This window comes from Callionymus lyra, chromosome 7 (assembly GCF_982586985.1).
Source record: "Callionymus lyra chromosome 7, fCalLyr1.hap1.1, whole genome shotgun sequence".
Taxonomy (NCBI): domain Eukaryota; kingdom Metazoa; phylum Chordata; class Actinopteri; order Syngnathiformes; family Callionymidae; genus Callionymus; species Callionymus lyra.
Genome location: NC_141824.1, coordinates 14,259,398 through 14,274,686, shown reverse-complemented (window position 1 = coordinate 14,274,686; position 15,289 = coordinate 14,259,398). Strand labels below are relative to the sequence as shown.

Genomic DNA, 15,289 nt, shown 5'->3' with positions numbered 1-15,289 from the left:
CCTTTGCAATCCGCCTTAGTCTCACTGCAGTCACTCCTGCGTCCCTTAAGAGGCCAGAGGTTGCCGACAACAAGAAGCTTTGGCATCCGACCTCCTCTCGGTAGATGGTAGCCTTCCAGCCAACCCTGACGCTTAGCAGCGACCTCTTTGTACTTGGCCTTTTGCGTTCAAAGTCGTCCGCAATCCCTCCCTCCAGAGGAACTGTGAGTTTGATGAGGTCCACATATATACACTAGTCTTGGATGACCACATATCTGTGTGGTAGTAGAGATGTGGTGGTGATCTCTTTGGGTAACTGGAGCTGTCTATCAAGTTCAGCGTCATGTGCTTCCTGGTCTCGAGGATGAGGGACTTGTTGTTCTCGTTCTAGTGCTTCCTTCCGAGACAAAGCTGGTGTGGTCCTCTAGGTGCCATCTGTAGCGCCAGAGTGATCTTGCAGGCTGACGAGAAGGACTGGAGTCTTTTATTGGGAGCATTGCAGAGTGTGAAGCATTGCAGAGTGGTATGCTGAGTCTAACTGATGTTACGCTTTGAGACCCCCCCTCACAGGTTGTCCAGCTTCCTTGTCGACCTTGTGGCTCAGCCTTGATATTGTAGCGCCGCGTCCTCTATCCTCGTCACCTCTGCCATAACCATCTCACTCCTCTTCCTGAGGTAGGCCTTGGACCAAAAGAGTGGCTCCTCTCCACATCCTAGACCTGCTCTTTCTTCTTGGAATCTGCCTATGATACCAGTGGCAGTTGTGGTGTGTTCTCTACTAGGAGACTGGCTCCCGATACGCTCCATGGCAGCCTAAACCACTTTCGGATAAATCATTTTGCTTTTCCGTTCATCTTACTCACGGTCAATGAGGAGATCTCACTTATTTTCAAGGGCCACATTATCCTCCCATAGAGCCTATACTGGTAGCACCAGACTTTAAACTTCCCAGGGAGTCGACTTTAGTCCATTCTTGACAGGCAGTGTACGGCCTACCCTGGCTTTTAATGGGTTGCTTTGATAAGAGTGGGATTTATTTATTCTTCAACGATATAAGTTGTGTTGTAGATTCTTACTCCTCTTCTGTGTAACAGACAACAAGACTTTGATGCTTTACGCATCTTGGGAAACCTGGTACTCCTGGCTTCTGGCAGTTGGTGTCGACATAGACGTTCTTTAGCACAGGGGTCTCAAACCCGTCCAGAAGGTGGTGCATATTTTTGGTCCAAACATGACTTTAGCACACTAACCAATCAGGTGTCGTCTTAAAAAAGCAGCCCCTGACTGACAATCAACCGATTCCATTCTTCAGACATGATGATTGGTTCAACTATATGTGCTCGACTGGTTGGATCCAAAACTTGCACCGTCTCAGTCGTTTGAGGACTGGTTTGAGATGCCTGTTCTAGCAGGTAGTTGGTCATCCTTCTTGCTAACACCGAGAAGATCTTTCTTTCCAAGTTAAAAAGCAAAACTATCTATATTTGCGAACCATGTAAACAAGCTACACTACCTTTATTATCTAACCATCTTAAAAAGCTATATTTGAAAGCCATGTTAAAAAGCAAAACTAGCTATATTAGCTAACCATGTAAACACACTACACTACCTTTATTAGCTAACCATCTTAACAAGATACAATGGCTAGCCATGTGAAAAAGCTAGACTAGCTATATTAGCGAACCATGTAAACAAGCTTTAATGGCTAGCCATGTTAAAAAGCTACACTAGCTATATTAGCTATCCATGTAAACAAGCTACACTATCTTCATTAGCTAACCATGTTAACACGAACGTACACTGGCTAGCTATGTCCGAAAGCTACAATTATTACACTGCCTAACCATCTTAACAAGCAACACTAGCTTCATTAGCTAACCATGTTAAACATCTAATTTAGCTACATTAGCTGTCCATGATCAAAAGCAACACTAGTCATATTAGCTATCAATGTAAACAAGCTACACTACCCTCATTAGCTAACCATGCTAAAACTAATGTACACTGGCTAGCTATGAGGCTATAATGTTTACACTATCTTGCCAACTATATTAACAGAACTACACTAGCTAGCCGTGTTGACAAGATGCGCTTTACAAATATAATTTACTTCCTTGCTAGCAACGTTTACAAGCTACATTAGCTATACAGGTTAGCCCTGTGAACACTACTAGTTATAAGATTTGACCAGATGTCTTTAGTGTTTACCAACTTTTTAGTTCTCAATAAATGTTTATCAAATAAGTTTAAAAACAAATAAATGTAATGTATGAATGCATCATGGGTATCAATATGTATGCTAACATTAGCTAACAATAACAGCAGATTTATGATTTCTTCACATGAATAAACGAGTCAGCGAATGAAAAGTAAAGGAGACATGTTTATTATTTAAACTATCACTTAAATAAAAAAGTGCATAGAAAATAAACATGATTAGAAACTTTTGTTTTTACACTTATGTACAACTTTGTTTTCTCATTATACATTCAACCAAGTATTTGTGGTTCATTTTTTTTTTTCACTGTGGTGTTTTTTTTTTCTTCCTTCATCTGATGATGTTTATTGAGAGAACACTGTTGAAAGATAAGACCTAACGACTGATGTATCTATGAACACTGTTGTTACAGAGCGGGAGGAGTACTGATAAGACAAAGGTATATTCAAGGCATAAAAATAAAATCCTCTCTGCGACCGACTCGCCGACACGACACGAGGCTGATCATCGGTTCTATACATAAGTACAGCTCGTAGTTCTCGTCCGAACCTTTTTATTTCCAAAAGCTTGAATTGCGGATAAAAACAATTCAGTGCAGATGTTGCAGAAAGAAAAATAAATAAATAAAATGTTTTCAACATCATTATTTCAGCATTATGACTTTCTAGAAAACAGTTCATGGTAAGTACAACCAAAGCTTCGAAAAGAGAAGAGCTGGACCAGGGGGTTCTGAACAAGGCCAGCTCTTCGTTTATACCACATCAAGTAAGCCGTCAAAAAGTCCCTGTTAAAGAGAAAAAAAAAAACATTGACTAAAACAAAAGAATAAAAAATAAAAAGAAACCGACCACGTTATTACAGTTACATTTGTCAGCACAGAACAAACGTTCCAGAAAGAAAATGAATGAAGTTTTAAAAACTGCAAAGCTCCGGGTGATGGGAACATTCACAGGCACGGCTAAAAACTGCTTCTGGATATCAAAGTACGCATGAATGATGCACGTTAATCCAAAAGTACTGTAACACAAAACCATTATAGAGTACATTGAAACATTGTTTTTGCTACTGTAACTAAGTTTGTCGTCCATTCCATATATTGTATAATGTACAAGAAATGACTATTGTTTTCTGCAGGTTATGTATTTATACTATTATTACAGATGATGACAGAGATGTGGAACCGAACGGTAAAGAAAAACAAAAAAAAGAAAAGAAGTTACCCACTAGATGACAGCTAAAAACATTATGACCATGCAGGTGGACCTCGGGGTGGAGACGGAGCCCTTGCTGATGGGTTTTTGAACCGCCGTCTTAAGGAGAGACGCAGTCAGTGTCGCTGTTGAACGTGTGTTGGCACGAGACTGGAAACAAAGACAATCGAGAGATGCGGAGGAGGGTTTTACATTCATCGTGGAAGTTTATAGCAGCAGATCCCAGCAGTGGTGGGCTGGACTGTGGACCGACTCGGCCGGGAGCGCCCTCGTCTGTTGCGGTTGGGTAGTTCTAGAGCCTCGAGCGTGGGTTGTTGGGGGGGAGGGCGTGTTTGTGTCAGTCAATTTAAAAATAAAATGCAAAAAAATGGCTCCTTTTTTTTAGGCAAGTGGGCCAACAGGTTGAGATCTGGGTCTGGACTCGCTTCACAACAAAAAGGCACCTCTCGTCCCATCACGTGTGAAGAGGAAGTTGAACTTGTCTGGACCTTCATTCTGATCTGGCAGCTGTGATGAATCTCTGGAGATCGTAAGGCTGGAGAGAGAAGATCTCTGCTCTGAATCAACAAACTCTCTTGAGTGCATAATATTATTCATATGACTTCCATACTCCCAAAAAAAAAAAAAGACAAACACAATTTAGCTTCGACCGAAAAAAAAAAGGGGGGGATGAAGAAGAGATACTGGTGGACTGAACCCAAAAGGACCGAGCCACAGACCAGCGTCAGTCTTTGGAATAAATGAAAACATTCAGGCTACACGAAAGAAAAAAAGAGAATCAGGAACAAATTTGACAAGATTACAAAACATCGACGAGCATTAGTGTTTGTAAACCTCTATTTCCTACAAAATGGCAACAAAATAAATACAATTTCTCCAAAAATATAAATACCATCATTAAGTGCTATTCACTAGTGAGTGCTTTTCTTTTTTGTAGAAAAATATACATTATTTACATTTGATTTTTTTATCTTTCCGCTGATAAAAAAGACATAAAAACAAAGATGTCACAACAGGCCTGACCACAATAAGCATTAAAAATAAAATAAAAAACAAATTCAAGAACTTGATGTTTGGTTCTCTTTGCTGCTGACATTTTGGAGATAAAAAGAGAAAAAAAATGGACTTGATGATCCAAAGAGTTACTCATAAATACGACTACTAAAGCAGGAGAGTCCATCGGTCAGTCCACCAGAATCTCTAGCTGCCTCGTTCTCATCAGGCTCAAGTCTACAGTCGAAAAACAAGCGTCACATCTTTCAGTGAAGCCACACGTTTTTTTTTTTTCTTCTTCTTCTACTTTTCTTTTTTGTTTCTGTGGCTCCTGCTAGCGTTTCCTCCCGAGCAGGAAGTGGCCATGGTCAGGTGGTTCCACTCGTGGCTCTGAAGGCATCAGGACATTCACCAGGGACGACGTGCATCATCGGCACAAATCAAACGACAAACTTTTTTTTCTTCTTCTCTTTTCAGAATCCATTCAACAAATTGCACTTTGGTGTAAAATGGAACCAAGTTCTTGAATGGACCAGAATATCTCGGGAAAATGTCCGAAACCGTTCAGGGGGGGAAATCGGGGTCGCTGATGGGAAAAGGGGGGGGGGGGGGAGTAGCTTATATCTTCCAGATGTCACTCAAAGTCAATATTGCAACACAATAATCAGCCTCGACAAACGGCCCCTCCTCCTTTTAAGGCTCTCACTTCGTGGACTGGAAACTTCAGAATTTGGCATCGGGGGGGCCATGCAGTCGTGCACAAGAGGTCACATGATCCCTACGGGGGACGAATGGTTGAGCAGATACTGGCATCAGTTCAGGAACTTGCGACACTTCTTGGCTCCGCAGTTGCAGGGCAGCTTGTTGCTGGCGTCCTCGACGGGGAACTTGTAGTCGTACGTGAGCTCCTCGCCGCGGCGGATGCGGCGTGAGGCGATGATGACGATGTGCTTCTTGTCGTCGACGGTGACGACCCGGGAGCAGCAGTTGGGCTCGCACGAGTGGTTGATGAAGCGGGCGGCGTTCCCGTGGACCGTGGCGTCCACCACCTCGGAGTCGTCGATGCGGAACATGTAACAGCCGACGCCCTGGAGAGAAGCGGCAACAGTCAGCGACAGCCCGTCGTACTCCCCGACGCTTTGAGCGCCGCCTACCTTTCCGTCGTAATATTTCTCCCGCTTGTCGGTCAGCGCCGAGCGGATGACGTTCCCGGAGTATTCGATGACCATTTCGCCGGCGTCGATGGTGGTTTTGCAGAAGAGACCTCGCCCGTGGATCGGAGACCTGAGAAGCAAAGAAACTCCAGTTTATAAGAAAAGAAACGACTGCCTTCATTCGTCTTTGGCCACTTATTTATTTTGGGGGTTATATTCTGAAATTTCACTCAATTTAATATATGTATTTAAACTTGTATAATCAACAGTTCATATGAGGTGTCATCCCTCTCAGTAATGGTATCCTGAGCATCTCCCATAGTGCTTTGCCACCCAGCCAACCAATCCCAGCCGTCGATTCATGTCACTTTTGACATAGCAATGTTTATAAGCTACGTCAGTTAGCTATGTTAACCATCAACGCTAGCTTCATTAGCTAACCATGTTAACATTCTACAATAGCTAGCCATGTTAAAAAGCTACACTAGCTATATAACCTAATCATGTAAATGGGCTACAATGGCTAGCCATGAAAACAAGCTACACTACCTTCATTAGCTAACCATGCTAACACTAATGTACACTGGCTAGCTATGTTTGCGAGCTACAATTTTTACACTACCTAGCCACACTAGCTGGCCACATTAACACGCTACATTAGCTACACTCGTTAGCCATGTTAACACTAGCCACTTGTTATAATAGATCTTACCAGGTGTGTTTAGTGTTTACCAACTTTTTAGTTTTTAATAAAATGTTTCTAAAATCTGTATCACATACCATTAAAACAAATAAGTATGTATGTGTATATACACACACACACATTCTTTCTTTCTTTCTTTCATTTCTTCACATGAATAAAGGAGTCAGCTTATATTATTTGTTTATTTCGAGGGTTATGTTCTGAAATTTCACTAAATTAAATGTATTTATTTGAACTTTCATAATCAACAGCTCATATGAGGTGTCGTCCCTCTCAGTAATGGTATCCTGAGCAGCTCCCACAGTGCTTTGCCGCCCAGCCAACCAATCCCAGCCGTCGATTCATGTCACTTTTGACATAGCAACATAGACGTGGAACTTAAATCCAGTATTATAGCGACCAATCAGCCGTCACTACATAGATTAGTGTGTAGAAAGGCATCATGGGATATCAATTATTGTTGGCACCATGTAAGGTGGCTATTAGTGCCTGAGGTTGTTTTAAAGTGAACAAAGACTTGAGAGTTTTGTTGTTCTTGTCTGCAGCTTCATACAATATATATATATATATATATAAAAAGAAAACCTCAAACAGCAGCCGCAGAACGTGAACCACAACAATGTGACCACTGTAATTTGCCAATATTTCACGAGTTAGAGTCACATTAAGTTGACACTGGATACTCTAAAGTAGCAGGGAGTCTATCCTAGCTCAATAAGCAATAAGAGGTGGACACCCTGGAAAGGTCACTGAATCGCTGAGGACTATATAAATGTGTACAGAATCAGACAACTTGGTCAACACTCGTCAGCTCTTACCTGTAGACGCCGATAGTTTGCTTGGAAGTGGCCTTGAGTTGTTGGAATCTCAGAGCGAGTGGAAGATCGAGGGAGGCACGTCTGCAGAGAAACAAACATTGAAAATATCTTCCCTCCTAAAAAGCGTTTCATACTTTTCATTACTTGGATCTGGAATGTGTAGTTTTAAAAAAGGCTCACCTGGCAGTCCTGTTGTGTTCTTCATCCTGTTCATCGTCATCGTCATGTTGTCTGTACTCGGGCGGCTGTCGGTGTTTGGAAGCCAGGAAGTTAAACACGTCGAAGACGGACCTCCTGTCGAGATGAAAGTAGTTTTCAATGAGAACGAGCAAACGGGTGGAGTTTTAATGCATCAGTGCCTTAAGAATATTTAATGATTGAAAATGATGACATTTCAAACTTCGAAATTATTTTTTATAAAAAAGGTAAGTTAAGTATTTAACTTGTTTTGTAGTAATTTAATGTATTAATCTCTACATTTATATGTTGAATTTGTTGTTACATTTATTTATTATAAGATAAAATGTCTTTTTTATGGAATTATATTAAAAAAAAACTTTCAATATTTAATTATTATTTATTTTTTTATAATTAAAAGCATAAAAAAACGTCAACATTTCAATAAAGAAAAAAAAGGAAATATTAAAAATATTTGTAATGTTAGATTCAACCTTCAATACTAATATGTGAGCGTTGAATCAACATGTTCATTGACTAGTAGTAGTAAAGTCATGGAGCATCCTCAGATCACAGCGTATTTTTCGACATCTCCTGACCTGTGGACGACTTCTGCGCGGGCCGAGCCGTGAGGATTGACGGGCGGTTCATCCGTCTCCTCGGGCTTGTGGAAGCGGAAGCGATAACTCCGGCAGTGTTTGGTGCCATGCAGCTGCTCCAGCAGGAAGACCACGGCCTCGTGGACCACTCCCAGCATCCTCAGTCCGTTCACACCTGAGACCAGGAAGCCTTGACTGTTTTCCATCTTGACGACCAAAATGTTTTGTTTTTTTTGTTGTGTGAAGACTTACCATCAAAAGAGAGCTTTTTCAGTTGAGCGTTGTTACGAGCTTCCTGGACCTTGTCAGTCAACAACTTCCAAGCCTCTGGAGAGAGAAGAAGTGAAACGTCAGGAGGAAACAAACATCTAATATTCAACTTTAACTGAGCTTAGATCCAATAGTTTAGAATATTTATCAGAGAACATCCTTTGAGCAAGGCATAGATCAGTGCACCATGAAACCTCATCTCTTGATACAAGGTTTCTTAAGTATTTACCAGGGGACAGATATCTTTCTCACCTTCGATGCTCTCGCAGCGGATGTGGAAACCGTCTTCGCTCCGGATTTCAAAGATGATCCCCTTCTTTGGTTTGCTGTCCTGCTCAGCCGCTCGGACGCCGCCGTCTTTGTCGGGTGGAGGAACGGCACCGACGTCTGCAGCCGGTTTATCTTTCCCCACAACCTTCCCATCCAAGGGTGGATCTTCAGACCTTTTCTTTTTGTTCAGTTGACTGAAACAAACAGTGGTTTCATTGAGATGCTGTTCATCTACTTGTTGATCTACTTCTTCAACTACATGTTGATCTACCTATTAATTTACTCGTCCCTGTATTTATTCATCTACTCATCCATCAACTAGCTTATCTACTCGTCCATCTATTTATTTATGTACATGTCCATCTACTGGTCTTACCTCCGGGGTTTGTCCGTGTCCATGGGTTCAGGGGAAGTGAGCTCTCTGGAACTGAAAAATAATTAAAATTTTAGAAAATGAAGACGAATGCAGATGAATGAGTTGGTGAGTTTATGATGAGTCATAGTTTTGTCTGGAGGTTTTTGTGTCTGTTCCTTTTCACTGTCTGGCACATTTAAAATGTCAGAGTATATTCAAAAGGATCAAAACCATTGACTGTGTTTGGAATGACATAATGCAAGTTTGAATATCCTTTTTTACGGTAGTCAGAGTTTATGCTATAATTGCAATTTAACATAATTTATATTCTAATCTTCAAAATATATAAAGATAAAGTACTTTTATCAAATTGAAACATTATTATTGCAGAAGTTTAACATTTTTAAGTAATTTTTATGCACCAATTATCGATATTTGAGGAAAAACCGGGTTCACAACATGAATATTAAAAATCCAACTGAATGCTTTTAAAAGTGTAAAATATCAAGTTTTTAGATCTCTTGGAGAAGCTTTTAAAATCACATTTAAAAAATTATCTCAGCTGAACTTGACTTCTTACCTTGGGTTTGGTGGCTGTCGTTTAGAACTTTCGTTGCAATGCTCCTGAGAAGGTCTGAGCTTCTTCCCGCTGATGACGTCTGGACTCTGTCGACACCTCTTGGTCTTGGTTTTGCCCTTTTCCGCTCTCGTAGCGGCTGACGTCGTGGTGACGTGTCGACTCTTCTGCTCAGAGGATCTTGATATTGGAGTTTTTCTACTAGTCTGGGACAGGGCGGAGGTCTGCTTAGGGGACAACATAACGTGACCTTTTGCAGGACTCGAAGAGGTGGCGGGGGCTAAAGTGAGTGTGGTACTGGAGTCCATGGTCTGAGCCCTCGATACCAGCGGGTGCTGCGGATGCAAGGTGCAGGTCTCCGTGTCTCCATGCCGGCTCACCGCCATGCTGAAGGTCTGCTGTGACGGCAGGACGCAGATGCTGCTGGCCATGGAAGTCTGGACGGCGGACCCGAGTTGTGACATGAGTGGAGCGCCACCTGCTGGCTGAAGCCCAAGTCCATGTGGGGCGGCTTTGAACAAGAGATTGCTGAACGGACCCGTGATCTCCGTAGAGCTGAGAACCGGGGTGGAGAGCGAGACCGACCCGGGGGCCAAGAGGCCTGAGGCGCCACTCGCCGGCACAGTCACGACATTCAGTAGCGACTGGCTGGTGCCGGACACCGTGCAGGGCAGCAGGTGAGCGGTTGACTCGTGACTCAGGAGGCCTTGTTGGGAACCGGAGAGTCTGGGCTGTATGAGAGTGGTCGGTTCCAAATACATAACACCACCAGACTTTGTTCTTTTGATGATATTCGGGACTTTCCGTTGGGTGCTTGAAAGCGCACTTAGCTCCACTAAACTGCCCGGTTGACCAGGGACTATTGTCGAGGAAGACAGGTTGATGAGAGTCATGTTGGGGATCACAACGTCTGAAGGAGCCAGAGTGGGCTGGCTACGAGAACGAGCCAGTTTCTTGCCCTTTTTGGGTAAAAGGCGGGAAATCGGCCTCTTCTTCCCGTGGGCGGAGGCGATGACAGCCGGGGAAGTGCTGAGAGAAGAAGGGCTGGACACTATAGCAACACTGTGGGTCAACTCATGCGGCCGACCCGCCTCCGACACCAGAATCTGGGTTTGATCGTGTGGCTGGGACGGTATCCCAATGAGAAGACCCGACGTGGTGCTGGGAATGCCAGTCTGGAATGCAGCCTGTGTGGGGCTTCTGAAGGTGTGGATCTGAGAGGAGTGAGCCATTGTACCGAGGACCTTCCCACCAGCAGGAAAGATGGGCTGAGGAGAAGATAAACCAGCGTTTAACCCTGTAGTCAAAGTCATTGAGCTCAGGACGGCCTGAGAGGTGCCGTCCATCACTCCTGTGGCGTTTGTCTTCTGTGCCACGCCGTTGGGGACGGTCTGCAGGACATAGAGGGGCTGGAACTGCTGATTCACCACGATCAGTTTGTCAGGACCTGGTTTGATGACTGCTTGAGCGGAGACTTGGGTCTGGACCGGTCCTGAAGCTGCGATGGGCGTAGGGCTGGCTGTGGATGCTCCCGGTAAATACTTCTGTCCTTGAAGTGGCTGCGAGGGAGAGCTGCGTAAAGCAGGGGTGCTAGAACTCCTGGACACATCCGCCGACTCAACCCCTTGACCGATGGCAGGACTGGAAATGAACGGCTTTGGTGTCATGCGACCGTCAGTTGTTGGCGTTTCCCTGCTTCCCACGGTCGCCTCGCCAGACGGAGATAGTCCCGGACTCTCCCTTTTCTTGTCTCCACTTTTCTCTACCCCGGTGGGTTCCGACTCAGAGTTCAAGCTCAACATTGTGCCGGTGGCGTGGTTCTGATTGGCGGCGACAGTGGGCCCACGGGTCGTGAGGACAGAGAGGTCGGACGGGAGCTCCAGCGGGAGATAAGGCTCTTCCACTGAGATGGAGTTGTTGACACTTCCCTCTCCGACTCCTCCGCTCTCCGAGTTGGACATGGGCTGGGAGAAGTCGTCGAAGAGAATATCTTTGCGTCTGTCCACGCCGACGTAGCTTTCATCCAGCAGCAGCTCCGACGAGGAAGACTCCGCAGGCTGACCCAGAGTCTGCATCGACATGGACGGTGTGTTGAGGACGAACTCCATGATGTCCGACGGCAAAATATTCCCGCAGTCGTCGCTGTTGTTATTGTCCGAGTCGGACTTCAGCAGATCCGTGCTCAGAGAGAGCTGCGCTTCCAAAGGATCCTGGCCTTGACTCGGTTGCTTGATCCCACCTCCCAAGGGAAGAGAATTCTCCTTCTGGTTCTTCTTGCCGTCTCGAGTGCTGCTGCTGCTGCTGCTCACGGTCGCCCCGCTACTGTTGCCGGCTTCTTTGTTTGAATCTTGAGTATCCGATTTCCGCTCCCTGGCCCTTCTTCTCGGAGTACTTTTATTCGGGGTCGAGGAGGAGGTCGCTGTTGTTGCCGTGGTGCTGGTGGTGCAGATGCTCGTGTCGCTCTCTGAACCATCATCGACTCCATCCAGTTGACCGATATGCTGCTTCCCCAACGTCCTGTAAATACAAACAACAATGAGTAAACCTGTCATATGAACCAAACTCAATGTTTAAAGGGTTTCTATTAATTATGCTTTTCTGTGTTTTCAGAACAATTTACAGCAAGAAGAAACTCAATACATCAAATATATAGGAATCTGAAAGAATGGTGTTGAGCAAATAATTTAGTTTTAAAACTAGACAGACCAAATATGTTTAAACAAAAGTCACACTGGTGTCAGGAAAAGGGTCTAATTTGTGTGTTACTCTCGAAAAGGTTAAAGGTAGGGAATGATATCAAAACACTTAATTATTAACTTGCAATATTGACTTGATTTCCCTTGCATTTCTTATTTTATAAAATACAAATAAAGTTTAAATTCAGGGTGCTAAAGGTGTAGCAACATTGTGCCTTTTTTGTGCGTGACAGTTTTCCTACAATTCAATTATTTAAAAGAAACCCTATATGTTCTTGTTCTACAGTATCATAATATATTGTGTATTTTTTGTTGCTCGGAAGGCTTTGATGGGTCTTATTTCTATAAATTTAAGTAAGAATTGGACTTATATACACTCCATTTATATCCAAAACATGCACCTTTTGTGTGTGTTCCAATTAATTGCATAGTTTATTTTTGTATAATTTGAAACATTAATCGACTTTTATGATTTTAGACATTGACAATTTGCCCTATTTTTGAAAACAGCACCTAAAATAAGAATTTGTAAATCAGATCTTTACTAGATTTTCATTATTAATATAATATATATATTCACATTTTTTAAATAATTTTATTCTATAAAAAAGCATATTTTTCCCATAATACATTCTTGCATATCACCACATTTAGCTAACATGGCTTTTATAAAGACCCAGTGACACGGGTCATAATATACAGGTATAACGGTTTTCTATTTTTCCGAATGAATGTAATCATTAACTGAATGCTATACTTGCTAGCTTTGCTAACAAACATTAGGAAACTATGATTTGATGTTTAACTTACAGAGCGCCCATCAGGTCCTCGTCTTCACTCCCTTGTGCCCTCAGTTGCTGCTGCTCTTCATCGTTGAGGAAACGCTGTAGTTGAGATCCCCGGCCCAAACACTGGTCTATCCCTTCTATGGATGGCAGCCCTTCACCCGGATTTATTATGGTTCTGGAAAAGTTGTAGTAGAACGGATCCCTCTGCTTCATCCCACTCTCGTCGTCCTCTCCACTGTCCCCTGACGAAGAGGTGGTGCTAATGTCGTCCGCTCCGTCCACCTGTCCTTCTGCAGACTTTCTGCGTCCACCACTCCTTCTCTTGAGCAAGGCAGCAGATCCATCCGCACCAGCGTAGAACGGGAGATCTTCTTCCCCGTAGGAACGGACGCCATAAAAAGGAGTGAGCCCAAAAAACATGTTGGAGCGCGCCCTGGCACTGCGGCGAGGGTAGCGCCGCTTGGCCGAGCCGGAGCCGTCGCTGTCGTCTTCATGGTTCTTATCGTCCATCCCTCTGTCGGGGTCATAATCGGGGCAATCGTCTTCTGTGCCGTGACTGAGGAGGCTGTGGTCCAGGAGCTTGTTGTGAGGCTCATCTTTGTGTAGATCCTCTTCTTCCGTGTGGTTCTGGGTGTCGGACTCCGAGCCGTCGCTGCTGCTGGCCGAGGGGGAGGAGAAGATGGTGGACCGGGCTGATCGATGCGTCTCCATGCCAGCGGGTGAGATGGTGGAGGAGGTGGTGGAACAGGAGGATGAAACGACGCTCACTGAGCTGGTCTTGGCAGAGTCCAGTTCTGTGTGTGCGGCCCTGGATGAGTGGATGGATCTCCTCTTTTCTTTTGATGACACCGGCTGAGTCCCTGGGTTGGACTGGAACGATGTCTTCAATCTCTTCTCAGAGAGGAGCTGCAGTGGTCTTTCAGTAAGGCTGTTCTTCTTCTCGGGACCGGATACATTCTCCTGACTTTTGGAAGAAAACCTCTCTTGTTCCTCAGCCCTCTCTTTCTGGTTCCTGTCATGAGGTTTGGAGCTGCACAGGCTTCCTGCGTCTTTTCCATCAGTGCTGTTCTGAGAGGCGGGGCTTAGAGTGTACACAGTGCAATTGTCAGTAGAGTTGTTCTTCAAAGTTTTGTTGCCCATCTTTTCTTTTCTCTCCCTGGGTTCTTCCCTGCCGTCCGTGGGTTTTACTTTGGGCGCTTTGTCTTGGGGCACATTGATGGCAGCTCGTTTCACGAAGTCGTCATTGGACGTCATCCTGGTCTGCCAGAAGGGGTTCAGAGCTGCAGCTGCGAGCGGACCAGACGGGAAGTCGTTTGATTTCCTCTGGTTTGTCTTTTGTAATGTTGGATTTGGGGAGTTTGTCTTAGCGGTGAATGAGCCCTTCAGCAGAAGAGACGGTGTTCCACTTCTACTCTCCTTCCCTGAGTTCCACTTGTCCTTCGGCTGGAAGGGACCGGTGGACTGGTTATGTGGCAACAAACTGAGGTTTCCTGATACGTCTCCGTGCTTTCCTTGTTTGTCCGCCTGCTTCGTGCTTCCACCTCTCTGCTGACCCGTGAGAACGGCCGTGCCGACCGGAGGAGAGGACTGACCTGAGCCCACCGGCACCAACCTGGCACTTCTACCCTCACCGCTGAGTAGCCGCGACTTATTCCCAGATTCTCTGTGTTTCTCTGAGCTTCTGTAGCTGGACTCTTGAGATTGAGATCGGTCTTTGGGAGACTCTTTGCTGAAGGATCTGTCCTTGGTCAAATCCCTGTTATGATGTTTATGCTTTTCCGAGTCCTTGGGACCTGCTTCTCTGCTTAATGACTTTACTTTTTCAACGTCCTTCGGGTCATGATCCCGCGAGGAGGATCTGCTTTTTTCCGATTCTCTGTGACTAGTCTTTCTGCTGGAATGTTTTCCCGAATCTGGGTCTTTGTTTGGTTTCTCGGTTCCCAATTCATTCGAGGGGTCTTTGCTCGATGGTCTCAGCTTTTCCTGATCTTTGGCGGAGTCGACCTTGTTCGAATCTTTTTGGACAAGATCTTTGAAAGACCTGTTCTTCTCCCAATCCTTCAACGCTCCATGACTAGAGACTGTCTCCTTGTCCACGTTTCTTAACCCCTGATCTCTTCCCGGTTGAACACTGTTCCTGTTGAATGTAGACGTTTTGCTTTTGGCGTTGTCCCTTTGCGAGTCTTTGCCGACGTGTTTGAACTTTCCAGAGTTCTCCGATGAGGGGATGAGTGGAGGGGGCGAGTGAAGGGGCTTTGACAAAAACGGCGGCGGCAATATTCCTCTTTGTCTGTGCAACTGCTGGGAGGGATGAGAGTGCGACGGTGTGGTGCTTCTTCGGAGAGAATCAGTCTTTTGAATACAAGGCTTCTGTTGGTCTCCTGTCACACTCTCGTGGTTGAGAGATTGATTTGACCTTCCTACAGATGAAGAAAACAAAACTTAAATACTACTGTAATCACTTGATTGAAAAAGGGTGCT

At 44.6% G+C, this 15,289-nt stretch overlaps 1 protein-coding gene across 3 annotated transcripts in view; it reads right to left on the bottom strand.

The window, feature by feature from the left end:
- Positions 1-2,349: 2,349 nt before the first annotated feature.
- Positions 2,350-15,289, bottom strand: part of kmt2a (lysine (K)-specific methyltransferase 2A) — a 38,545-nt gene continuing 25,605 nt past the window's right edge. For all 3 annotated transcript variants that reach the window (XM_087796080.1, XM_087796082.1, XM_087796081.1), the window contains exons 25-34: positions 12,831-15,228; positions 9,328-11,841; positions 8,769-8,819; positions 8,375-8,586; positions 8,105-8,179; positions 7,853-8,027; positions 7,257-7,370; positions 7,077-7,157; positions 5,556-5,685; positions 2,350-5,489 (exon numbers count right to left, since the gene is read on the bottom strand). In XM_087796080.1, coding sequence (XP_087652206.1) covers positions 5,214-5,489; positions 5,556-5,685; positions 7,077-7,157; positions 7,257-7,370; positions 7,853-8,027; positions 8,105-8,179; positions 8,375-8,586; positions 8,769-8,819; positions 9,328-11,841; positions 12,831-15,228 — 6,026 coding nt within the window. In that variant the 3' untranslated portion in view covers positions 2,350-5,213. The remainder of the gene's footprint in view (positions 5,490-5,555; positions 5,686-7,076; positions 7,158-7,256; positions 7,371-7,852; positions 8,028-8,104; positions 8,180-8,374; positions 8,587-8,768; positions 8,820-9,327; positions 11,842-12,830; positions 15,229-15,289) is intronic.